The sequence below is a fragment of the Oncorhynchus nerka genome, linkage group LG10 (genome assembly GCF_034236695.1).
Source record: "Oncorhynchus nerka isolate Pitt River linkage group LG10, Oner_Uvic_2.0, whole genome shotgun sequence".
Classification (NCBI taxonomy): Eukaryota; Metazoa; Chordata; class Actinopteri; order Salmoniformes; family Salmonidae; genus Oncorhynchus; species Oncorhynchus nerka.
In genome coordinates this window covers 54,498,042-54,523,251 of record NC_088405.1, presented here as the reverse complement: position 1 = coordinate 54,523,251, position 25,210 = coordinate 54,498,042, and the positions used below count along the sequence as shown (strand labels likewise).

General features: G+C 43.3%; 2 protein-coding genes across 3 annotated transcripts; both read right to left on the bottom strand.

Moving 5' to 3' along the window:
- Window positions 1-2: 2 nt before the first annotated feature.
- On the bottom strand, window positions 3-12,853 carry LOC115135625 (zinc finger protein ubi-d4-like). Of its 2 annotated transcripts, XM_029670522.2 has the most exons (12): window positions 12,801-12,853; window positions 11,033-11,193; window positions 8,975-9,082; window positions 8,656-8,834; window positions 8,454-8,546; window positions 8,234-8,318; window positions 7,935-7,976; window positions 5,984-6,121; window positions 5,297-5,428; window positions 4,964-5,076; window positions 4,760-4,841; window positions 3-4,314 (listed from the first exon to the last, which is right to left on the bottom strand). In XM_029670522.2, exons 1-12 carry the CDS (start codon window positions 12,830-12,832, stop codon window positions 4,232-4,234), a joined length of 1,248 nt encoding a protein of 415 aa, XP_029526382.1. In that variant the 5' UTR covers window positions 12,833-12,853; the 3' UTR covers window positions 3-4,231. The 2 variants fall into 2 exon arrangements, with proteins under 2 accessions (XP_029526382.1, XP_029526384.1); XM_029670524.2 differs by lacking the exon at window positions 7,935-7,976.
- Window positions 12,854-14,349: 1,496 nt separating this feature from the next.
- Window positions 14,350-24,822, bottom strand: LOC115135633 (cdc42 effector protein 2-like). The gene is made up of 2 exons (XM_029670533.2): window positions 24,313-24,822; window positions 14,350-19,734 (listed from the first exon to the last, which is right to left on the bottom strand). Exon 2 carries the CDS (start codon window positions 19,392-19,394, stop codon window positions 18,618-18,620), a length of 777 nt encoding a protein of 258 aa, XP_029526393.1. The 5' UTR covers window positions 19,395-19,734; window positions 24,313-24,822; the 3' UTR covers window positions 14,350-18,617.
- Between the last annotated feature and the right edge of the window lie 388 nt (window positions 24,823-25,210).

Sequence of the window (25,210 nt, the reverse complement as noted above, 5' to 3'; positions counted from 1 at the left end):
GGGGGGGGGGGGGGGGAAAACCCTTCTACCATAAAGGCAATATTCATTCACAACTCAAATAAAGTCCCAAAACTGTTCTACATCAACTGAATCAATATCATTGCTGAATATGACGGCAAAACAAAAGCCGTTATGTTCCTGGAAACCGCTTCTAAACAAACACCCCAAAAAGTGTCATGAGAAATACTTGTTTAACGCTTTAGTATTTGTTAGTTGGCTATTGATATAACATGATAGAATAGCTAAATTATATTACACAACTTCCCTTTACACTTTGATCAATTCAAATCTGAGCATACCATTAGCACACATTATCATGCACTTGCTTGACTGTTTTGCCTTTCTTACCATGTCTGTCAATGTATCCTGTGTTTTTTACTGTCACTAGTTAAGGTAAAAACATCTTCGCTAATTGTAATTAGTGTAATTTGTGTGCCAGACCTGTGGAGAGCATTGTGCCCAGCTTTGGGGGAGAAGGGCATTGAGAAAATACAAGGGAAAAAAACAGGTGTTCCCTTTCCATGAGACAAACAACTCAGACATGCAATTGATTCAGAAATGTGCCTTTAAGGTTCACCTTAGAATCCCTTTGTGCCCATCTTACAAATGATATAAATGTAGACCTATATATGACAATGTCAATACATTTTTCCTCTAAGGAAAATGCTACAGTATAGCAAATGCAGGTGCACACACCAGTCTGCAGTTTGTGTTAACACACCACTGTCTGACTAGATCCTCCAATGGCTCCCCCATCATTCCAATAACATTATCCCCCTGACAGTCCCAGTAGCACTTGTATTGCTCATTACTGCCCTCCTGTGGCTATAACTGAAGGGGAGTGTAGATCATGACAGTCACGTGAGGCCCCAGTGGAGCAGGGTGGGATGAGACTTCTGAGCCGTTATGGGAAGGGAAACAAAGTCCTGTGCTCGGTAGCCATTTCCCAACACATAACAAGGGGTCGGGTTCAGGACTAGTGTAGCTCTCTAGGACCTGTGTTGCCTACCAATGGAATATGTAACTATTGTTGGTAAAATGCTGGCTGTAGGTATACAGTCGTGGCCAAAAGTTTTGAAAATGACACAAATATTAATTTTCACAATGTCTGCTGCATCAGTTTGTATGATGGCAATTTGCATATACTCCAGAATGTTATGAAGAGTGATCAGATGAATTGCAATTAAATGCAAAGTCCCTCCCTCTTTGCTATGAAAATGAACTGAATCCCCCCCAAAACATTTCCATTGCATTTCAGCCCTGCCACAAAAGGACCAGCTGACATCATGTCAGTGATTCACTCGTTAACACAGGTGTGAGTGTTGACGAGGACAAGGCTGGAGATCACTCTGTCATGCTGATTGAGTTTGAATAACAGACTGGAAGCTTCAAAAGGAGGGTGGTGCTTGGAATCATTGTTCTTCCTCTGTCAGGAACAGTTTGGTGACGAACAATGCCTTTTCCAGCATGATGGAGCACCTTGCCATGAGGCAAAAGTGATAACTAAGTGGCACGGGTAACAAAATATTGATATTTTGGGTCCATGGCCAGGACCTTAATCCCATTGAGAACTTGTGGTCAATCCTCAAGAGGTGGATGGACAAACAAAAACTCACAAATTCTGACAAACTCCAAGCATTGATTATGCAAGAATGGGCTGCCATCAGTCAGGATGTGGCCCAGAAGTTAAATGACAGCATGCAGGGCGGATTGCAGAGGTCTTGGGGGAAAAAAAGGGTCAACACTGCAAATATTGGCGCTTGCATCAACTTCATGTAATTGTCAATAAAAGCCTTTGACACATATGAAATGCTTGTAATTATACTTCAGTATTCCATAGTAACATCTGACAAAAAATATCTAAAGACACTGAAGCAGCAAACTTTCTGGAAATTAATATTTGTGTCATTCTCAAAACTTTTGGCCACGACAAATTCACTTAAACCAACCAGCAACCACTTGACTCACTTTCCTTCAATGCCTCACGTTCCTTCAATGCAGTAAACACTCAATATCAATTCCTTAAAAAGAGTTACGCCAAGGTCCTGTTCCTCTCTCTGAGGTATAGAGATGGATGGGTACTAAGTAATGGTAAGGCCCTCTCTATGCTTTCCCAACTCTGTGTTGCCTCCACATCAGGAGATGGAAGATTATTCATTAATATTGAAGATGGGCACTACACAAAGACTACAGAACCAACCTATTATTGCAGCTTTTAAATCATTTCACACCTTTAATATGCTATACAAATATATAAATATACAAAACCTTAAACAACATTAGCATTGGCATGCTAATTGATTTCAACTATTTCTCTCCTCTCCACGCAAAACAGATATTTTGCAGAATAAAAGTAGGATTCGGAGCAGTCGTGTGCATGTGCAGTGCCTTCGGATTCTTCAGACAATTTAACTTTTTCCACATTTTGTTACGTTACAGCCTTATTCTAAAATGTATCCCCCCCAACCAATCGACAACCAAATACCCCATAATGACAAAGTGAAAACAGTTTGTTAGAAATGTTTGCAAATGTATTTAAAATAAAAAACTTAAATATCATATTTCCGTAAGTATTCAGACCCTTTACTTAGTACTTTGTTGGCAGCGATTACATTCTCGAGCTTCTTGGGTATGACGCTACAAGCTTGGCACACCTGTATTTGGGGAGTTTCTCCTATTCTTCTCTGCAGATCCTCTCAAGCCCTGTCAGGTTGGAGCGGGGAGCTTCGCTACACAGCTATTTACAGGTCTTTCCAGATATATCAGATCGGGTTAAAGTCCAGGCTCTGGCTGAGCCATTAAAGGACATTCAGAGACTTGTCCTGTTGCAAGGTGAACCTTCACCCCAATCTGAGGTCCTGAGTGCTCTGGAACAGTTTTTCATCAAGGATCTTTGCTCCGTTCATCTTTCCCTAACAGAGTCCCTTCCGCTGAAAAACTTCCCCACAGCATGATGCTCCTACCACCATGCTTCACCGTTGGGATGGTATTGGCCAGGTGATGAGCGTTGCCTGGTTTCTTCCAGACGTGATGCTTGGCATTCAGGCCAAAGAGTTCAATCGTGGTTTCATCAGACCAGAAAATCTTGTTTCTCATGGTCCGAGTCCTTTTAAGGGCCTTTTGGCAAACTCCAAGCAGGCCGTCATGTGCCTTTTTACTGAGGAGTGACTTCCGTCTGGCCACCCTACCATAAATGCCTTGTTGATGGAATGCTGCAGAAGGTTCTCCCATCGCCACAGAGACACTCTGTCAGAGTGACCATCGGGTTCCTGGTCACCTCCCCGACCTAGACCCTTCTCCCATAATTTCTCAGTATTGCTGAGCGGCCAGCTCTAAGAAGAGTCTCGGTGGTTCCAAATTTCTTCCATTTAAGAATGATGAAGGCCAATGTGTTCTTGGGGACCTTCAATGCTGCAGACATTTTTTGGTACCCTTCCCCAGATCTGTGCCTCGACACAATCCTGTCTTGAAGCTCTATGGACAATTCTTTCGACCTCATGGCTTGGTTTTTGCTCTGATATGCACCATCAACTGTGGGACCTTATATCGTCAGGTCTGTGCCTTTCCAAATCATGTCCAATCAATTGAATTTACCACAGGTGGACTCCAATCAAGTTGTAGAAACAGCTCAAGGATGATAAATGGAAACAGGACGCACCTGAGCTCAATTTCAAGTCTCATAGCAAAGGGTCTGAATACTAATGTAAATAATTTATTTCAGTTGTTTTTTACAAAATTTGCAAAAAGGACAATGCAAAAGGTTTTTTAGACATTATGGGGTATTGTGTGTAGATTGATGAGGAAAATGTATTTTTTTAAATCAATTTTAGAATAAGGCTGTAACTTAACAAAATGTGGAAAAAGTGAAGGGGTCTGAATACTTTCTGAATGCACTGTGTGTGTGTGAGATTGTGTGTACTTTGGCTGGTAAAAGCTGTGTTTGTGGTTAAAGCCACTTTTAAAGAAACATACTTGATGTATTGTCAAGTTCAGGATATTACACATTGAGTTTGATATATTGACAAATAGTTGAAAACAAAAGCCTACATGGGTCACTTGAGCTTGGAACTGTGTAACAGTCATAGAACAACCAAACCTAAGCGTGTTTCAGACGGGGGGGGGGGGTACGTTTCCCTTTTCACAAGTCATCTGTCCCACCCCCTCCGCTCCACTGACCACAGAGAAATAACCTCACTGTGGAGGGAGGGTTGTATGTGAGGATGGGGGTCCATCACGACGGAGGGACATTACGGGTCTGATATATTGACGCCTTGTCTTTCAATAGGTCCAGACACAGATGGCAGCTCCAGCTCCCTGTTAGAGGACACAAGGAAACAGAGGTGAATGACTCAGACTTTTAGTCCTATAAATATCCTCTTTCTTCCATGGACCCACCTCATGTCATTAGCCCAGTTGAAGTCAGTGGGTCTCAAGGTAGAGGCTATTCTGTGATCTAACACTTTGCATTGATGAAGCATTTCCACGCTAGCTTAGTGCTGAACGAGGTGATTCATCAGTAAAACACCTGGCCATGCTATCGTTGTCTGGCTACGCTGCCTGAGAGCTCTACTTGGACACTCGGCTCTGCCAAATTTACTGAGATAAATCTGTCTCCCTACGGAGAGGAAACCCACAACACTCGTTACCAAAAAAGCTGTTGACACAGAGTAGACAGGCAAATGGGGCAGTGGCTGTGAAAAAAAAAAAAAGCCCATTTAAACCAACATTGTGGGACATATTGTTCACATCCTGCTCTTACCTTCTGGAGGTTCAGCCATAGGGGGGCTGAGACAGTACATATGATAGCCTCTATCACAGTCATCACAGAAGAGAAGCTGGTCCTGGACAAAAGACCACAGGCTCATTATACAACGCAGTTTTTCAGTGCACCACTTCATTCTAAATATACAGTGCACTTCATTTATCCCACAATAATAAGCATGACGCCTGCAGGTCAACTCACATCGTTCTCTGAGGTGCCACAGATGTTGCAGCACTTGCACTCGATGCACTGCCAGCGGTAGGTCTTCACTGCAGCCATCATCACGGGGGTGAACTGCAGGCAGGACGGGTGGCCTGGGTTGGACACAGAGAATGGGTCTCACAGGACAAACCCTGTCTGCCACTGTCATTACTGCTGGTCTTTGTAACTATGTCATCATGCGTCTGACTCTGAACACACTCAACACGGATCTTAAAGTAAAGTCTACCACTCACACACGCCCATACAAAATGGTCTCAAATCGCCGAGGTTATCCCGGTCTCTCAGTGTAAAGGCCAGGGGTGGAGCGGTTACCTGAACGTCCACAGTCTGAGCAGGACTGCAGCGCCTCTGACTGGCCCGTCTTCTGGTTGAGGGCAGAGTCTCCCAGGCAGAAGTCACAGTAGTTATTGGGTATCGCCAAACCATCTGGACCTTTCTTGGGTGCTGTGAGGGAGAGAGACAGAATAAAACAACGTATTCAAAGGTTATTGATTAACAAGGATCCAGTGTCATTGGCCGTGTCCGAATACCTATACTTGCGTTCTATATAGAAGGCATTTTTAGTATGCGGGAAAAAAAAAACATTTTATAACATTTTATGTGAATTTCGGAAAATATTGTATGCTTTAAATGCCAGGATGTCATTAATACTAATTTTGGATTTTCATCTAGTAAAATTTGCTGCACACTTGAGGAAGAGGATCGTCTTTCCGCGTGTGTTTGACTACAGCTGATAATGAGATAACGGGACGCACTGTACCCAAATGAATGAATGGCGGGAATCAAGACAATTGCGTATTAGATTATGTTTTCTCAGGATTGGAAAGCCTAGGTTGTGGATATTTGTTGCTTACTGCATTATGTTGTACTAAACAGTACGTTCTAAATAGTATGTAGCACAATTATACACAATATTTATTTTTAGTAAGTAGTAGGCAAGACAGATTTCGGACACGGCCAACCAATGACCCCACTGGTCACCAATGACTGGTCACTTACTCTTAGGCTCCTCAGGCTGGGGCGGAGTGGGGGTGTGGACCTCAGGCTCCTCCTTGTCCTCTCCCTCCTCCTCAGCCAGGTGCGAGTGGGTGTAGTGGTAGCTCAGGCCCGGACGATTCTTGTAACGCTTCCCACAGACTGCCAGAGAAACCCCCCAAACACAACACGTGTGAAAACAAAAACATACGTAAACTATTAAGTAGCCTTCATACGAGGTCAGAGTACAACATTGTTTCCTAATCGCTCAGGTCTGACCTTGCCATGGCATTTGCTGATGCTGAAAAATCATATCCATGCACTCCTGTCCTCTGAATGGCCTGCTGTTTTGCCTATCCTCCCACTTAGTCAAACAGTTTCAGCACGTCCATAACTCTGCTACCCTCCAGTCTGCACGGGCTCATCTTGGAAGAGTGATATTACGTTTCCAGACGTTTCAATTTGCACTCAATAGCTGGAGGCGAGAGACCATCTGTGGCCCTGAATGACAATTGTGCAATTCAATTTCAACTGGAGCGGAGAAGGCGAGATCCGGTCGTGGGAATGAATCTTTTCAGCAGACAAAACCATAGCATAGATCTCAATCTAGCTTCTAGAATTTAGCCTGATGGAGTCTGTTTTAACGAATGGACCAAACAGTTTAGATTAGTACTAATAACTTGAATGAAGATTACTCTTCCTGTGCCAGACTAGAACTCTGGTGCTTTGGGAATGGCATGAGGAGTCTAGACTAGACTAATACCCAGGGTTATAAATAGATGGATTTGTGGTGGGATTGTCTGAGTCGTGGAAACAAAGATGTCAGTGTTTTGCCCCAGCCTCAGGTCTAACATAAGATGTACCAGCAGACCAAACACTTCCTCCCTCCCACGCTCTCTTAATCCCTCCACTCACTCAATCACCCTCTCATTTCTTCAGCTGATTTCGAGAGGGGCAAGATTATTGACTAGATCAGCTCCCTGTCCCTTTCCCAGCCTGCCAGTCAAAGGCCATGCAGAACCCAGGTTAGTATACTTCTGGATGGACAAGGCTCTTAACACCCCCCCATAGGCGCTCTCACACCAGGACCCACACAGCCCCAAACTGGTGGTTCAAAACAAACGCAGAGGCACTATTTCACTCTAAAGAAACGGGTGAGGAGGACGAGACAGGACAGAACGTAGAAATGCAAATGAGTGTGCGGCCCTCTATTTTTTTTTAAGAAATGCAAATGAGACATACTAAATTAAGAGACACAAAGCCAGATTATGACAAGCATATAGCCAACAGTTGATTGGCTGTAGTGTGTGTAATAATAAGTGTGCCATACAGAGCCAAGACAGTCCTGAAGACAAACTACTGCTGGAGTAGCCTAAATGTCATTTAGGATAAAATAACACATTTACACTGCTACTTAAACTGTGGTGGAAACCAAGCACAGAAAAGGCATCTCCACACTCTCAAGAATATCAAGTTAACTTTGACTTCAAGTCAATTGAATTGTACCTTAAATGAGAGCCATTTAGTGGATGAGGGGAGGCAGTGACATTTATCCTAGTCTATGGGTTCAACTAATCTCAGTGTTCTACATTTATCCTAGTCTATGGGTTCAACTAATCTCAGTGTTCTACATTTAGCCTAGTCTATGGGTTCAACTAATCTCAGTGTTCTACATTTAGCCTAGTCTATGGGTTCAACTAATCTCAGTGTTCTACATTTAGCCTAGTCTATGGGTTCAACTAATCTCAGTGTTCTACATTTATCCTAGTCTATGGGTTCAACTAATCTCAGTGTTCTACATTTATCCTAGTCTATGGGTTCAACTAATCTCAGTGTTCTACATTTATCCTAGTCTATGGGTTCAACTAATCTCAGTGTTCTACATTGAGCCAACACACATAGAGAGAGAAAAACAAACAGGCATTAAGCAGACTGGACTGGAGGCAGAGGAAAAAGGAATGCGAGAGAAATATACCTCTTTCGGAAGGTTTTGAAATATGCTTTTGTTTGAAAGTGTCTGAAAGAGAGAAGAGAGAGCATAGACAGAAAGACTCAGAAGCACGGTCACAGACAGAGAGAATCAGAAAGGCATCAACAATGCGCCCGAGTGTCTGAGTTTCAGCTGAAAGAGATGACAATTTCAGGAGCTAAAAACAACCGACTTTGACTGCTTCCCAGCAACAGAGTTCCTAGAGAGTAGCCCACCTCTGCAAAAGCCCATCTGTACTCCCACTGTTTCCCTCCCAGGTTCTGCTGCACCCCCTTGGGACTCACTGTCACAGGAGTAGGGCTTGTCCTTGTCCTCCAGCGCAGCCGCCGCAGCGTCCAGCTTCTTCTTGGCACTGCTTACTCCACGACCCTGCGGACAAATACGCTGTCATAACACACCATCCCCAATATCATAGTTACAGTCATGTTGCCACACTGGACACCATTTCAGATGACATGCCCTTAACATCACTAACAATTATTGGTTTAGAATAGCTTCTCTCACCTTTCCCTTTCCTTTCCCTCTTCTTTTTGGGGTGTCCTCCTCATAGTCCTCATCCTCCAAGTCATCCAGGAAGTCATCTGGCTCCAGGACTCTCTGTGTTAACAGAGGAAAGCATGTAGCTTTAGTAGCTAGTGTCACTGGAGGAGTAGTAAACAAGCTAGGTATCACACACAATCCATCCAACCACAGCAGGCTACGGTACCTTTCTGACACGTGCTGCAGGGGTGACCGCCCCACCAGTGTAGTCTGTCAGACTGGACTCCTCCTCAGGCCCTCGGAGCTCCGGAGGAACCCGTTTGTCCAGGGGTTCTCCCTTCAGCAGGGCCTCCAGACTGCTGCCATCAGAGGACAGGGAATCCTTCTTTAACCCCAAGTCCAGCTCTACAGACAGGGAGAACCACAAACAACCTTTACAAATGAGTGAAGAACAAACAGGAAAATGATGAACAGAGGGGCACACAAACGTGTCAACACAGCTTTAGTATTATTAAGCAGAGCGGTATGCCATGATAAGGACGTACCTGACTTTAGAGGAGGGAAGACGAGTCGGGGATCCTCTGGGGGGTGGGATCGTCGTTTCTTCCTCCACCTGCGGGATGGGTAGGTGTACAACTGTCCTGGGGCCACGCCTGGGACATGACAGATAGGGTGCTCACTAACATGCAACTATGTCCCCACAGTGACAGCGCATACATACAGTGTCTTCAGAAAGTATTCAGAAACCTTGATTTTCCCCCCACATTTTGTTACGTTACAGCCGTGTTCTAAAATGTATTAAATAAAAAAATCGTTGTCAATCTACAGACAATACACCATATGACAGAGCTTGAGAGGATCTGCAGAGAAGAATGGGAGAAACTCCTCAAATACAGGTGTGCCAAGCTTGTAGCGTCATACCCAAGAAGACTCGAGGCTGTAATCACTTCAACAAAGTACTGAGTAAAGGATCTAAATACTTATATAAATGTGATTTCTGTTTTCATTTTTAATACATTTGCAAACATATCTAAAAACCTGTTTTTTATGGGGTATTGCGTGTAGATTGATGAGGTGGAAAACGATTTAATCCATTTTAGAATAAGGCTGTAACGTAATAAAATGTGGAAAAAGTCCAGGGGTATGATGAATACTTTCCGAATGCACTGTATATAGCCATGTTATCGTTACTCATTGTGTATTTACTACTTTTCTATATTTTTCTTTCTGCATTGTTGGGAAGGGCCGTAAGTAAGCATTTCACTCTTACATGCTGACCACACCGCTCACGTCGCAAAATAAATTGAAACATACATGTTATTGAATTATTGCACCCACACTGCTCGCGCACACCAACAAGAGTCTGCGTTGCCAGGCGCCAAAATATAGTGCCTTGCAAATGTTTTCATCCCCCGTGGCGTTTTTCCTATTTTGTTGCATGACAACCTGTAATTTAAATAGATTTTTTATTTGGATTTCATGTAGTGGACATACACAAAATAGTCCAAATTGGTGAAGCAAAATAAATTACTTGTTTCAAAAAATTATATTAGAAACGGTGTGTGCATATGTATTCACTCCCTTTGCTATGAAGCCCCTAAATTAGATCTGGTGCAAACCAATTACCTTCAGAAGTCACATAATTAGTTAAATAAAGTACACCTGTGTGCAATGTAAGTGTCACATGATCTCTCATATAAATATATATACACACACACACACACTTGTTCTGAAAGGCCACAGAATCTGCAACACCAAGCAAGCGGCATCATGAAGACCAAGGAGCTCTCCAAACAGGCCAGGGACAAAGTTGTGGAGAAGTACAGATCAGGGTTGGGTTATAAAAAAAATCAGAAACTTTTAAAATCCTACAGAGCACCATTATTTATTTAAAAAATGAAAGAATATGGCACCGCAAAAAACCTGCCAAAAGAGGTCCATCCACCAAAACTCACGGACCAGGCAATGAGAGCATTAATCAGACAGGCAACAAAGAGACCAAAGATAAACCCTGAAGGAGCTGCAAAGCTCCACAGAGGAGATTGGAGTATCTGTCCATAGTACCACTTTAAGTCGTACACTCCACAGAGCTAGGCTTTATGGAAGAGTGTCCAGAAATATGCCATTTCTTAAAGAAAAAAATAAACAATGCTTTTTGACCTGTCCCCAAATTAATTTTATTGGTTCAGTTTGTTTTGATATTTTAAACTGTGTGTCATGATCCCGTTTGGTGTGGGGGGGGGGGAATAAATTTGCGCACGATGGCGCGGACGGTTTTGGGTACGGTATTAGTATACAAATGTTGTTTACGAAGCATGTGAAAATAATACATTTGAAGTGTACTTACAACTAAATACGTTCTAGACCTATCAAAAAGGCATTAACTGTGACATATCTAAAAGACTTGGTTTAATGTTTCAGCATACATAGCTCAACCCAAGTTGTCCAGAGGGCTTGAACTACAGTGCTCTCTTGTGCTCATCTCCAGATCATGAGAAGGTGGTGAATGATATAGCCTACTACTCGAATCTGTGAACTCAGTAGTTCTGAAAGAAAACTCCTACGCGACTTCAGTTAGTGTGTATGCACACAGTATTTCTAACCTGGTCCCCTGTGTCTCTTCTCCATCCAAATGTAACAGTTGCTCTGCGCCACTCCAGTCTGAGAGTCCAGGAAGGGCATTCGGACACTCCTCTCGGCACATAGCCGGGCGTTGTAGTTATGGCACTGCTCCATGGCATCTCTGTAGTACTGCTCTCCGAGCCTGCACCCACACACAGAGAGCAGCAGCCAGGGACAAGTTAGCACTAGCAAATAGACTGCCTGTGTGTACTGTGATAAGAAGTATACATTCATGCATCAGTTCAACAACTGACAGTACCTGGTGCGCTTCTCTGCCATAGAGGTAGGTGTGGTATGTGGTCCTACCACCTCTTTAAGCCAAATCATGCGGTCTGAATTCTAGGCAACCTCTCTACTATGCTGTAAAATAGGCTTAAAATAATTAAAACTTCAAAGCCTTTATCACAGCCTCAGCTAAAACCATTTTTGTCCCTTTTATGCTGGCACCTCGGAGCAGCAGGCAAGCAAACTATGTAATTGTGTCCCTGGACTTAGTAGCTGGTGAGAATGTGTCAGCAGGTGCTCTTTTGTTGGCTTGGCAACGGCGTCTACCTGGTAGAGGAAGCACAGCCTCTGCTGGTTCAGATTTTCAACACAAATCAGCATGAGTGAAACCCATTTTTTTTTTTAAACTAAATGCTCTGTGGGGTGTCCTGAAAGCTTCATGGTACTATCATTTTAAATCTATTTTATGCAAAGTGATATGAAAGCTTTAAGCTTTAACAAACTACATTTGTTTCATGGGAATTTTCTGAAATTGGTTTTATTGTCTTGATGAAAACCACATCTGATTCATATCACCAAACTCCTTCGGCAAAAGTTATTTTTAACACTGCCCCAAAAACATGACTTTTATAGTGACTAATGTATTGTGGTGACACATGCATTTCCTGTTGGAAAGCGCAACAAAACATGCATTCCACATAAAAGTATGCCAGGACAACATCTGCAGAGTGTCAGATGATAAATTCAGAACATATGGTACAAGACCTGGACTAAATTCTAACTAGTAGGCCCAACCTTACATACTACAACAGCCTCTATGCACTCTAAGAAGCTAAACGTAACAACCAAATTGCCAACGGGTTATCCGCAACTCCCTATCCGTAATCCGACTAATTCCAAGGGGAGTTTGAAAACACCCACCGTGAAAGTAAACCGGGACAGTGACTTGCTAGCTATCTAGTTTACAATCGTTTTAGCTAGCAACATTAGATCGCTACCACAATGACTGCAATTCTTTATGTATATTTGCTAACTTGTACCCGATGTTTGGTTACATAATGAAATTTGGTTCCTTTTAATGTGTTCATTAACCACAACTATTGACAAAACGTTAGCTAGCTGACCTGCTGAGTGTTGACTCTGTGCTGATACAGAATGGCTAGCTAGCTGGGGTTAAATTCATTACGGATAACGTTTGCCGTTTAAGAACAAAACGGGGAGGGACCTAACTAGATTATTCCAATATAAACTCTCGTTTGCATTTTCCATTTGAAGTAAACGGTTTCTGTTGCTACAGACAACGTTTTGCAAGATAATCGGTGTATTACACCACAGGCTAGCCATTTCCTATAGTCCGCAAAACTCAACTACTCAGTTTGATAAGTGAGTTACTCGGTTCCTTTAACGAACATGTTCGGCAATTTACCATAACATATACTTGTTTCTGCTACCACCGACCTGTATTATATTTAAACGTAAAACACATTCGCGTACTTTAACTAGGTGGAAAAGAACAGTACTTACAGTTTGACAACATTCTCAACAACAGCCGCCATCTTGGTTTGCTTTGACGTGGATAGTTTGCGCCTGCGCGGGGGGTCCAATAGCCAGCTATGGGGTTTAGGCACTACGCAATTTCAGGCAACGTGATTAAATCATGTCTTGTGTAATGTAATTTAGACTTCAGTGTTACTATTATAACTGATTAATGTACTACTTCTAGTGATATACTAAAATGTCCAGCAGATGGAGTTGTAACCAAGTGGAAGGAAAGGATCATTCTGGCCAAAGATTTCAGGTAGCTCTTTTGGCATGTAAACCGTCAAACTCACTGAATGCTACCCAATTTCAGACCTGTCAGTGCCCCACAATAGCATCTTTCATCTTTCCTCTATTCATGACAACCTCATCCCGCTATACCACCCCAGCGGAGGTCCAAACTCAGGCCAGGGAGAAAGAGGCTGGCATGGGCACTCGGCAGGCCTTTCCATCATCCTTATCCCCTCAACACATCTGTGTATACCATGCTTCTAGACCTAGACACACAGCTGTTGTTCCTAGCCAATGAGGGACACGGTGAAAAACAACACTTGTTTGATTGCGAAACTTACCAGCGGTCTCCTTCGAATGCCACTGGTGTTTTTGTTTTGCAGTTACATCATTTATCCAGGCCAGTGGGGACACATTCCACTTATACTGAAGCGTGAGGTTTTGAGTATTATTAACTTAGAGAGGAAAAGATTGTGCGGTTCAAGAATCAACACAAGTATATTCTGGAGGTCACCTTGGAAATCTCCAGGCATGTCTTTGCTGGTGCACCAATCGCTGTTTTTTCCGCTTTCTCTGTAGAGAAACAAAAGCGCTTGTGTAGAGGATCTGGATCAGTGCATATAGGACATCCAGGCATTCCCAGAATGGCACAAAAGCATCAAACCCAACTCCTCTCATGGTTTTAATTTGCAAAACTATTACAGTATAACGAAGGTCAAATAACATGTGACCCCTGCACTAGAATATTATTTTGTATTCTTTTTAAAATGTAACCTCTATTTAACTTATTTACAATGACGGCCTACACCGGCCAAACCTGGACAACGCTGGGCCAACTGTGCACCGCCCTATGGAACTCCCAATCACGGCCTGGAATCTAACCAGGCTGTCTGTAGTGATGTCTCAAGCACTGACATGCAGTGCCTTAGACCGCTGCGCCACTCGGGAGCTCAATATCTTTCCATTTCTGAAGTTCCTTGAAGACTCAAGCTCAAAGGGGCAGAAAGAAATATCAAGATAAAACAAATTTACAACAAGCTTTTTGAAAACACAGTTGAAACAGTGTTGTTTTTAACTGGTTTGCTGCAACTATTTGCTTTGATAAGAAATACACCATGAGAGAAAAGGTTACAAATAAATCTCTTTGGTCTCTCCCTCTCCTCGTCTGCACCGGCGGTTTCCCCCCCGTCTCCTCGGAGAGCCTCCCCCTGCGTGGCCCGTCTCAGTGGTGTTCCCAGAGCTATTAAACTGGATGGGCCATGGCAAACACAACAGAAAAGACAAAACATGGACATCGTTTTTCTTCTAATCATAATATTGCATTTATTCAATTACAGCATGTAATCAATTTTGTGACGCCAGTAAATAATTTGTCCCAGTACGTAAAATACGCCAATTGATAGCAGCATGATAAGTCATCATCAAACACATAATTATTGTGCAAAAATGGAAGATCAGCAAAGGTTATGATGTAAGAGACATCTACAAAACTTTGATAAGTTTGGTGCCTATAGTTCCCTGCGTGTAGCCTCATATCTGGTGATTCCGATATGTGTTTGGTTCTGTATGCTGCAATCCCTTTCTAAAACAACCAACAGCTACTTGGAGGTCAGGACAAGTAGATAGATACAATGTGAAACATGCCAAAATAACTTGAGTTCAATTATCGTAGGAGGCATAGCATATTTCACAGCTTAAAAAAAAAAGGAAGACCAAAGTATATTCACATAGTCATACTGTACACGACGACTTCAACTAGATTGTAAAAGCCAGCGAAGATTATTAGTGTCAACATTAGTCCATCAACAGTCTTTCACGATGCAGAGGAGGCTGGTGTACTGTACTGAGGAGTTGGCTGCATGTCTGCCAGCAGAGCTCCAGAGTAAACACAGTCTTACGTAACACCATCCTGGCCTGGCCACAGTCAGCAGGACAGCTCCAGTATCTGGACCAGGCTCGGGCTACGGACAGACTGTGCTGCAGTACATCTTATCACATCCTCTCTCCCTCTCTCTCTCTCTCTGAGTTGAAGCATATGTCTACTAATACAGTCCTCTTCCCAAAATGTCAGCTATGGAGTCTTTTCCAGCTGATTTAGAAATCACATAAACCATGCACAGGGTGGATTTTATGGAATGAGAACATTATATGTTGATAGATATGGCCTGATGAGTTGAGATCCAAAAGTAAATATAGAAATTAGAGCAGTTTAAAAGCTGTAATTCATGGAACAATGCTGGAACTATGCTGTTACAATGCTTGCCAACAGGTTTAGTTGTAAATGTTAACATTTTATTGTGCAGGAAAAGGTTTATAGTGCTTTAGTGAGTTTGTCAAAGTATCAAGAAATGTAATCTGAGACTATAATGATATTGTTAAGCGTTAGGCTCAAATGTAGTCTGTTTTCCTACAATATGGTATATCTTGGTATAATGTGTTAACGGGGAATCCAACGTTTTGTGCCATTGGTCCATCCTCAAGATAAACCTAACCATCATTGGTCCACCGTTATCAAAGAACCAATGTATGTTCTATATTATATTATCTATCATCCAGAATATTTTCTACAATGTTAAAGTGAATCCTTGCACCTCTGGGTGCAAGTAATCATGCATTTATTGTTGGGTTTGTGAAGAATCAATAACCCATTATCATTTTCTAGTTGATTGCTACATTGAAAAAAATATATACAGTACCAATCAAAAGTTGACACACCTACTCATTCAAGGGTTTTCCTTTTTTTTTTTTTTTACTATTTTCTACAATGTAGAATAATAGTGAAGAATTCAAAACTATGAAATAACACATATGTAGTAGGCAAAACAAAGTGTTAAAACAAATCTAAATATATTTTATATGAGATTCTTCAAATAGCCACCCTTTGCCTTGATGACAGCTTTTCACACACTTGACATACTCTCAACCAGCTTCATCTGGAGTGCTTTCCCAACAGTCTTGAAGGAGTTCCCACATTTACGGAGCACTTGTTGGCTGCTTTTTCTTCACTCTGTGGTCCAACTCATCCCAAACCATCTTAATTGGGTTGAGGTCGGGTGATTATGGAAGCCAGGTCATCTGATGCAGCACTCCATCACTCTCCTTTGTCAAATAGTCCTTACACAGCCTGGAAGTGTGTTGGGTCATTGTCCTGTTGAAAAACAAATGAAAGCCTCACTAAGTGCAAACCAGATGGGATGGCGTATTGCTGCAGAATGCTGTGGTAGCCATGCCGGTTAAGTGTGCCTAAATAAATCACAGATAGTGTCACCAGCAAAGCACCATCACACCTCCTCCTCCATGCTTCACAGTGGGAACCACACATGCGGAGATCATCCGTTCACCTACTCTGCGTCTCACAAAGATGCGACGGTTGGAACCAAAAGTCTCACATTTAGACTCATCAGACCAAAGGACATAGCAAAGGACCAGTTCCACCAGTCTAATGTCCATTGCTCGTGTTTCTTGACCCAAGCAAGTCTCTTCTTATTATTGGTGTCCTTCAGTAGTGGTTTCTTTGCCGCATTTCGAACATGATGGCCTGATTCTTGCGGTCTCCTCTGAACAGTTGATGTTGAGATATGTCTGTTACCTGAATTTGATTTGGCCTGTAATCTGTGGCGGTCCTCATGAGAGCCAGTTTCACCATGGCGCTTGATGGTTTTTGCAACGGGACTTGAAGAGACTTTCTAAATTATTTTAATCTTCCAGATTGACTGACCTTCCTGTCTTAAAGTAATGATGGACTGTCGTTTCTCTTTGATTATTTGAGCTGTTCTTGCCATAATATAGGCTGGGTCTTTTACCAAATAGAGCTGTCTTCTGTATACCACCCCTACCGTGTCACAACACAACTGATTGGCTCAAACACATTAAGGAAAGAAATTCCACAAATGAACTTAACAAGGCACACCTGTTAATTGAAATGCATTCCAGGTGACTACCTCATGAAGCTGGTTGAGAAGAATGCCAAGAGTGTGCAAAGCAGTCAACAAGGCAAAGGGTGGCTACTTTGAAGAATCTCAAATATATTTTTGGGTTACTACATGATTACATGTGCTATTTCATAGTTTTGATGTCTTCACTATTATTCTACCATGTATAAAATAGTCAAAATAAAGAAAAACCCTTGAATGAGTAGGTGTGTCCAAACTTTTGATTGTTACTGTATACCCCATGAAGCAAACGGTGATCTGGCAACTCTATCCTGTACTGTATTAGTTTGTAATTTCCACAAATTTCAGATTTAAAATGTATCAACCCCTACAAGAATGTCCATTAATGATGATCCACATAATAATTCACATTTCCTGTTGCTGCAGTATTATTTTCCTGCTGTAGCAAACTGGCTCAAATTAAAACCCTCTCCCTGTATCTTATAACAAGAATTCCAAATAACATTGGTAAAAGTCTGATTCAGAACTTCGCTGTGTTGGTACAGAGATAGTTTGAGCAACACAAGGACTTGGAGGGCTACAGCGGTGAGATAATCTCCAAACGTGCTCAACATCTCAATTACCAGAGCATGAGGGCCAGTTTAAGCAGCTCTCTGTAGATCTGCTGAAAAGTTAAAAGATATAGAACTGAGCTCTCCAAAACTCATCGTCTCTCCTGATGCAAAGTTACAGCATTCACATTCTTGCATTAAAAATAACAAAAGCTGGAAAATGACACATCTGACTCAGGGATGTGACCTCCTCTACCACTCTGGATCTTTGTCCTTGCAGACATTTAAAACTAATATATGTAAACCTTTATTTAACTAGGCAAGTCCGTTACGAACAAATTCTTATTTACAATGACGGCCTACCCCGTCCAAACCCGGACGACGCTGGGCCAATTGTGCGCCGCCCTATGGGACTCCCAATCACGGCCGGTTGTGATACAGCCTGGAATCGAACCAGGGTCTGTAGTGATGCCTCTTGCACTGAGATGCAGTGCCTCAGACTGCTGCGCCACTCGGCAGACACCTTCCCTGTTGTACAGTTCATCTTTCCATAAGCGTGTCTTTGATAATGTGTATCCAACCATGAATAGAATGTCAGTTCCAGAACAGCTTTGTAAGCTGGATAAATCTGTGTGACACAGACACCAAACTGTGATCTCAGGAGCACGGACAGTAGTCCACAGCTCAGGTGCAGTAAAAAAAAAAATCTAACTGTGACCTTCAGGTTTTACAATACCCTTTCACTCCTACTGACAAATATGATCCCAGTCAGATACATACTGACCTCAGTTCCTGACCAGCAGTATATTCTTTCACCGGTTTCTTCATATCCTCTTTGGGGGAAGGGTAGAGGAGATTTAACAGTGTCAGCTTTTGGCTCATGGTCACTTCATTTCATACTTACTATATTAAGTAATTTGCATGGAAAAGTGTAGAAAGATATTCAATACCAATTAAAACACTAACAGCAACTGAAGTTAAGTTCCAGGGGAAAAAAATCACTTCATATGAGCGTACTACTTTACAAATCCAGCCTTGTAATCCAGCAAGGCTTGGTTGAGGTCAGAACCTCCTCTTATACGCTAAGGGGGTCAGTAAGAGGACAGAGAGCCGAGGGCTTCTCATGGTCAGGTGTAGAGCTCCTGCCGCCCTCCCTGCAGACAGGTTCCATTGAGGCCACTGAGGCGCTGGCTATCCATAATCTGCAGCACGTCGTCCAGGATGGAGGGGCCCAGGTCCAGGTCCAGGTGCAGGGAGAGCAGGGAGCCTGCATGGGACAGGTAGGGGCGCTCCTGGTCCCCATCATCCAGATAAGGGTCCTGGATACACACATCTTCGCCTGATGACAACCTGGGGGAGGGCGGGCAGAACTGGGACATCTTGCTGGGAGCCTGTGCTGAGGGAGAAGACGAGTCCAGGCCTGGGTGATGGGGCGTCAGGATCTCGTCATCCAGGTGCAGTCGGGGAGGCTTGGGTGGAGGGGGCGCGTTCTGAGGCGGATGGGGGCGGGCCGAGGAGGGTGCAGAGGTGACTGGTAGGGTGATGGCCTGCACCCCTTCGATGACGGGCAGCGAGAGGGCGTTCTTCAGCAGGGGGGAGCTCTCTGAGGAGGGTGTGTGTCCACTGTCGCTGGCAGTACGGCTGAACTGGAAGGGCTCTGCGTACATGGAGGAGCGCTGATACAGGTTGTGTCCCTGCTGCCCAGGGAGAAGGTGGAACTTCCCCTGCAGGAAGGACAGGTCCCCAAACAGGTCGTCGTCCCCCCCGCCGCTCCCGATATGGATGGTGTGGCGGAAGTCCCCCAGCGGAGGACTGATCATGTCAGAGGAAAGGATGTCCCGCAGCTTCTCCTTCTTCCCCTTCCTGCTTCGCCGCTTCAGATAGATGGGCGCCTTGGTGGACATGTCGGGAGCCCTCCCTGGGCAGCAGAGGCTCAGCTCCTGCAACAACGTGAGGGGAGGTGGTGGGGAGAGGAGGCCGGGCAGAGCTCCTCTCTGAATCAGACACAGGGAGAAGGAATCAAGCTGGCTGGCTGAGCTAAACCATTAACAGGTCAAATCAGGTCTGGTGATCAGGGAGGACTGCTACCTCTGCAGTCAGCTTTAAAATGATGAATAGTACCAAACAAAGCCTAGATCACTCTCTTGGAACAGAGCTTCAGTGAGCAGGATGTAGGGTTGACACTTTGGCTGCGGAGGAGGTTTCTTGGTGAGGTAAAAGGATTATGTCCACAGTTTTAATCAACTGCAGAAAGAAGCAGAAGAAAGCCATTAGAACAGAAAACGATTACAAAACCCGTGTTATAAAATGCATGCTTTATAAACATGCAGGAATAATCCTCCGCCATGAGAGAACTTCATGTCATATGTTCTGAAACATAATCTATAGGGATTATGAACACTCAGGCGTTGATACAGGAGGGGAAAACCTCTAGCATGAAACAACTGTGACCATGTAAAAACCCAGGGACCCCTTAAGCCTAATTTGACTAGCATCTCAGAAACCGTTATTTACGCTGACCAAACACACAGAGTTGAATGAGTTGAGATAAGATAAACCCATAGTTCCGTCGTATCATATGAGGGCAGGACAGAAAATAATGACTCTGTCTATTGTTGTTGGCAACGCAGCGTGGGAATAAAGGCTTTTCTAGTTTTGACGAATCCTGGAATGAATGAATCCTGATCCACTGCGGAGGAGTGGTGGGGAGATGTGTGAGGGTGTGAATAAGGGAGGACATTTTTAGTAGCATGTCTAGAGGAACGAGAGAGAGGTTAACCTGGTTTAAACCTATTTAGGGAGCTTTAGTGAAGCAGCTGTGTGTGTCAGGCTGGTGTCTGATGGAGGCAGATTAAAGTGCTGCTTCTCAGTGAGGGCCTTGGCCCCGAGGGCACAGGAGATAGACAGGGCCAAGGTCAAGCAGAGCAGGAGGATGAGAGAGAGAGGGCATGACTTGCATGCCGCTGACATTAACTCAAGCTTCTTAGGTTCTAGTTATGAGACAGCTATACAGTAGCACCACTGCGTGCACAGGAGGAGCCTGAGCGTCAGTCACTCACAGAGGATTTCCTTTAACGTTTGCTGTCAGCGACTGTGCATAGATCACTCTGCAACAAAAACAAAACCACGCCTCCCTTCTGCCAGCGTACGGAACACAATAGCTGACCTCAACGTGCATACAAAGTATACAATGGTAGAGTGATACCGAATTGAAGCCACAAAAAGGCACCAGCGGGAACAATATAATGTCACATGACGTCAGGGTTGCAGAGCGAGAGGAGCTGGTCCAACTAACTTGATTGGGGCTCTGCTGAGCCTGAACAGAGTGCATTCTGGGTGGTGACAGATGCCTCTCACAATAGCACAGACACACATTGTTAACTCACACAGAGAGAGAGAGAGAGAGAGAGACAGAGAGACAGAGAGAAGAGGAAAGGAAGGCGAGAGGAGGGGAGAGAGAAAGAAAAAGGGGGTAGCAGTGCCAACTGAATGACTGGTCTGTGGAGATAATGACTGACCGAGAGAAAGAGAGAGCAGGGCCTCATCTCCTAGCTGCGCTCTGCTCCATTTGGCCATAGTGAGGAAGCCACTCTCAGGGGCACCATTGTGGACCCAGACTGTGTACGTGAATACTATACAACGGTCTAAAGCACACGATCAATCTATTTAATTCAAATGAGAAGGGGAAAAGAAGCATCAGGACGATTAGAATGCAATAATGTAGTAGGATACTATCTAATCACTTAAAAGGTTTGGACAAAACAATGTAATGAGATTCTAGCCTTGCCTTAGATCCTCTGTTGTATTCGTATGGAACAGCTATACATATATACCAGACTAATGAAATGCCTCCATAAAATCCATTTGTCAGAGTTAACAGATCACCATTATCGGAGGTCAATAGTATTTAACCCTGGTCACAGCAGGTTATAATGACTTACACATACTGCATTTAAACTTGATGTACATTTAACATGCTCAAAAACACATTCGCTCTTCCCCTTTCGTATAGGCCTATTCACTCAAACACACAGCACATTCACAGAGAGAGCGCTCTTGCACATTGTAAGCCGTTTCCAAGGCCTGTCTTTCCCCAAACTGGAATGTTAAACATATTTTAAAGAATGCTTTGCCTACATAACAAAGGGGCCAAGATCTTGGTAGACCCCTGAGTTTAAAGATACTGGTCACATGATATTAATAAGGTCATTTTGCTCCGGTTCTGCTGAACTGCAACCGTCTGGAGGGCAGGCTGGCCATTATAAACCCCAATCACAGATACAGCAACGGACACAGGGACAGCTTCCCGGAGCCATTACTTCACACACAATGGCCATCTAAGTGGTGCGAGACGCCACTTATCAAGTTGATAGGAGCCAAGGTTGTGGAGACAATCTTGTGACATGTCTTGGTTGTCTCCAAAAAAAGCAGCCAGAGGTTATTTTTGTGTGTGTGTGTGTGGGGGGGGGTCATTGTTAAAAGTGTGTGTCAGAAGCTGGGTCATTGTACAACATGGGTGTCAAACTCATTCTACAGAGGGCCTAGTGACTGCCTGTTTCTCTTTTCAATTAAGACCTAGACAACCAGGTGAGGGGAGTTCCTTACTAATTAGTGACCTTTATTCAATCAAGTACAAGGCAGGAGCGAAAGCACACAGACTCTCGATGCTCCGCGGAATGAGTTTGACACATGTTATACAATATGTTGACACACAAATCTTTGTTTTCTGCCATTTTATCATGCATTATATTTTCCTCAAGTTCAGTTCCAGTTGAGAAATGGAATTGTCACTTTTACTTTCAAACAGGTTCAAAAATAAACAGGAAAAATAAAACACAGGAATTTTAAGGGTCTGTTTTGACAAGCCCCTTTCATATTGTCCAAAAGTGTAGCTTCTTGAGTCTCAACTGGTTTCCTCAACACACAAGGTGTGAGCTTAATCCATAAAATTACCAGGCTTTATCAGACAGTTGTTTTTAACTGCCACAGATGAGATTGCACAGCACTTGGTGAAGCCCTTGAAAGGCTTGTTCATTTGTTAGATAATGCATGGAACATACTGTCACAACGTTTTTGGCCCAGGCTGCCATTGCGAGTTCACACAAAGAGCACTGTCAGAGGTCTAAGAAGGACATTGTTCACCCAGCACATACTGTTAACTGCAACCAAGCGCTTTTTGGAACAATGCTCACAGTGTCACCATTCAAACTGTTCTGTCACAGGAGGCCAGTGAAAGACAACAGGCCTCAACAGCTGAAGGGATAACTTCATTCTGCGTTTCAAATAATTTTACTGCTGCAGGGCGGGAGAATTGTGGCTTGAAAGAAGTCAGGTGTTATGTCTTGATCACACAGAAAGCATCATCTGGATGTGTGCAACAAAAGGTCCACATTCACTTTCTGCTACCTTTTCTGTCAAGCAATCTACACATACAATTTGATGCAGACGTTCGATGTATGCACCACACAGAACGCACTGCAACGCAATGCTGCAAGGCAAACGCAGGGTTCAATTGGAAACAAATGTACTTCTGGTGTACCAAAACCACTGTCGGTGTGATGGAGGCGTTAGTGAAAAACATCTGCTTTCACGAGCCTTTCAAGGAAAGTGGAGCTGAAGGATTTTTGGATCGTAACATTTTTAGATTCCTTTCTCATGATACAAACAAAACCCTGCCGAAAATGATTTTAAAAATCCTCACCTATTAAGGAGAAATTAGGGAATACTCCTCTAGCCCTCGAAAGTTGTGTGAAAGTGTGAGGTTTGGTAAACAATAGAGAAACAGAATTTGCATAAACATATACAACTAATTGATTTGAGGATCGTAGCACAATACCAAATATCCACCTCTGTCCCAGGAAGAGAGAGCAAAGGGAACAGGATCGAGATTCTCAATGTTTCATCCGCCCAACACATAAATGATTTCCTACATTGTTAGAAATGTCCACTAATCTAGCTAGAATAGAGATATGCTGCAGTATGACAAAACACACTCCCACAAGGGATGACTAATGGGCGAACAGAAATGTGGAATCCTCATAATAAGATACGAGTCCCATTTGGTCAGATTCAACATTGTCAGTAAGCCTGAAAGTAGGCCACTTAGTTTCTTAGAATGTAGGCCACTTAGAAATTTAAATGTACGTTTGAGTCAGGAAAGTTTGCTCTCATGACCTCAACAAACCAACGTTGCATAAAATTACATTTTAAAACGGTACTTTACCGGTTGTCCATGCAATTGGTCCTCTTGGCGGTAGGAATATGAGATAATATATCCACAGGAAAGTATAATTACATACAATTTTAAAAGCACTCTTAGTGCATTTAGATTTATATCACCTGAGGCAGAACCAAGTAAACATGTACACGAGCAAGGAAATTATGCGTGCATGTATTTTTCATATTGTGGTGATACAAATCGGAATGTACTACCAGTGCTTTGAAAAGTTGATGTGGCCTAGTTATACTTACCTGTTGATATATTGTATCACATTCCTACCGCCAAAAAGGGCAAACCGCATTGACAACCGGTAAAATATATTGAAATATAATTGTATTCAACATTATGGCATGTAGAGGAAACTTATCTGATTCAAACGCTCATTTTTGCCCGACATAGAATCTATGCAATTCAACGTCTGGTTTCCAGGCAAGATGACATAACCTTCGCCCGACAGTCTTTCCGTAGTACCCCTCCTATTCACCTTCTTCTATGATAACTTAGGCTATCTTTTATATCATTTCTACTGGATACATGTCGGTTTATCATAGGCGCTGTGCGCAACATTCAAGAAGGTAGAATATATCCAAAGACCCGCTTACCTCCCAGTTTCCCGATATCCGTTATGACAGCCCTGACTATCACCAAAAATATCTCTCATCTGCCCAGAGCAGGGGTCGGCTATTCAAGGTTGCGTAAAAAGCCGAAAAAGTCACACTGCTTGGCGAAGCGTAGGTGCCTGCATCACAAAACGTAACCACTTCACATCGCCTGTTCCATAGGCTGCTACAGCGACTATGTGCAGATATGGTAGAATCCGAGAGATGCGCTACACCCCATTTCGTTCTCGTCCTCATACTGGAAACTCCGGCACTGGATTTCGCGTCTTACAATTTTGAGATATAGCTAGCCCAAAGGCGGGCAGATGGCGATATCGATCTGGTATTGATGGTTTCATTTTACCGTCCAAACACATTGTATGCAGCAAGCAATACACTCCTAACCCCTGTGGACCGGTTCGTACATAAACAACTCTCCATTCAGGCTGCAAAGGCCTCGATTTCCTCTAACTAACTAAATTTAACAGCGAGAAGCCGGAAAAAAGCAGAAAAAAACTGAAAAAGTGTACTTTCTGTATGAAACACAATTTCCCTCCACCAATAACAGCTCATTCTACTAACTGGTGTTGTGCCCTGCAATGCAGCCTGCTGCAACCTGATTGACTGAAGGCGATACCCACAACATCTGGGACTAGAATTACTAGGCATTATCTACTTTAGCATGGTGGTTTAAAATGGTGTTTCGTAAAAAAAAGTAGGCATATTTCCCCCGTTTTTTTTCTGCCTTCTAACCATTAAATCTAGGTAAGGATTAAATGGATGCCTATGCAGCCTGGATGGATAATGTTTTAGGTATGAACCGGTCCACGGGTTTAACGAGTCTATTGCCAGCTGCATACAATGCGTTTGGACGGTAAAATGGAAACGACTGAATATCGCT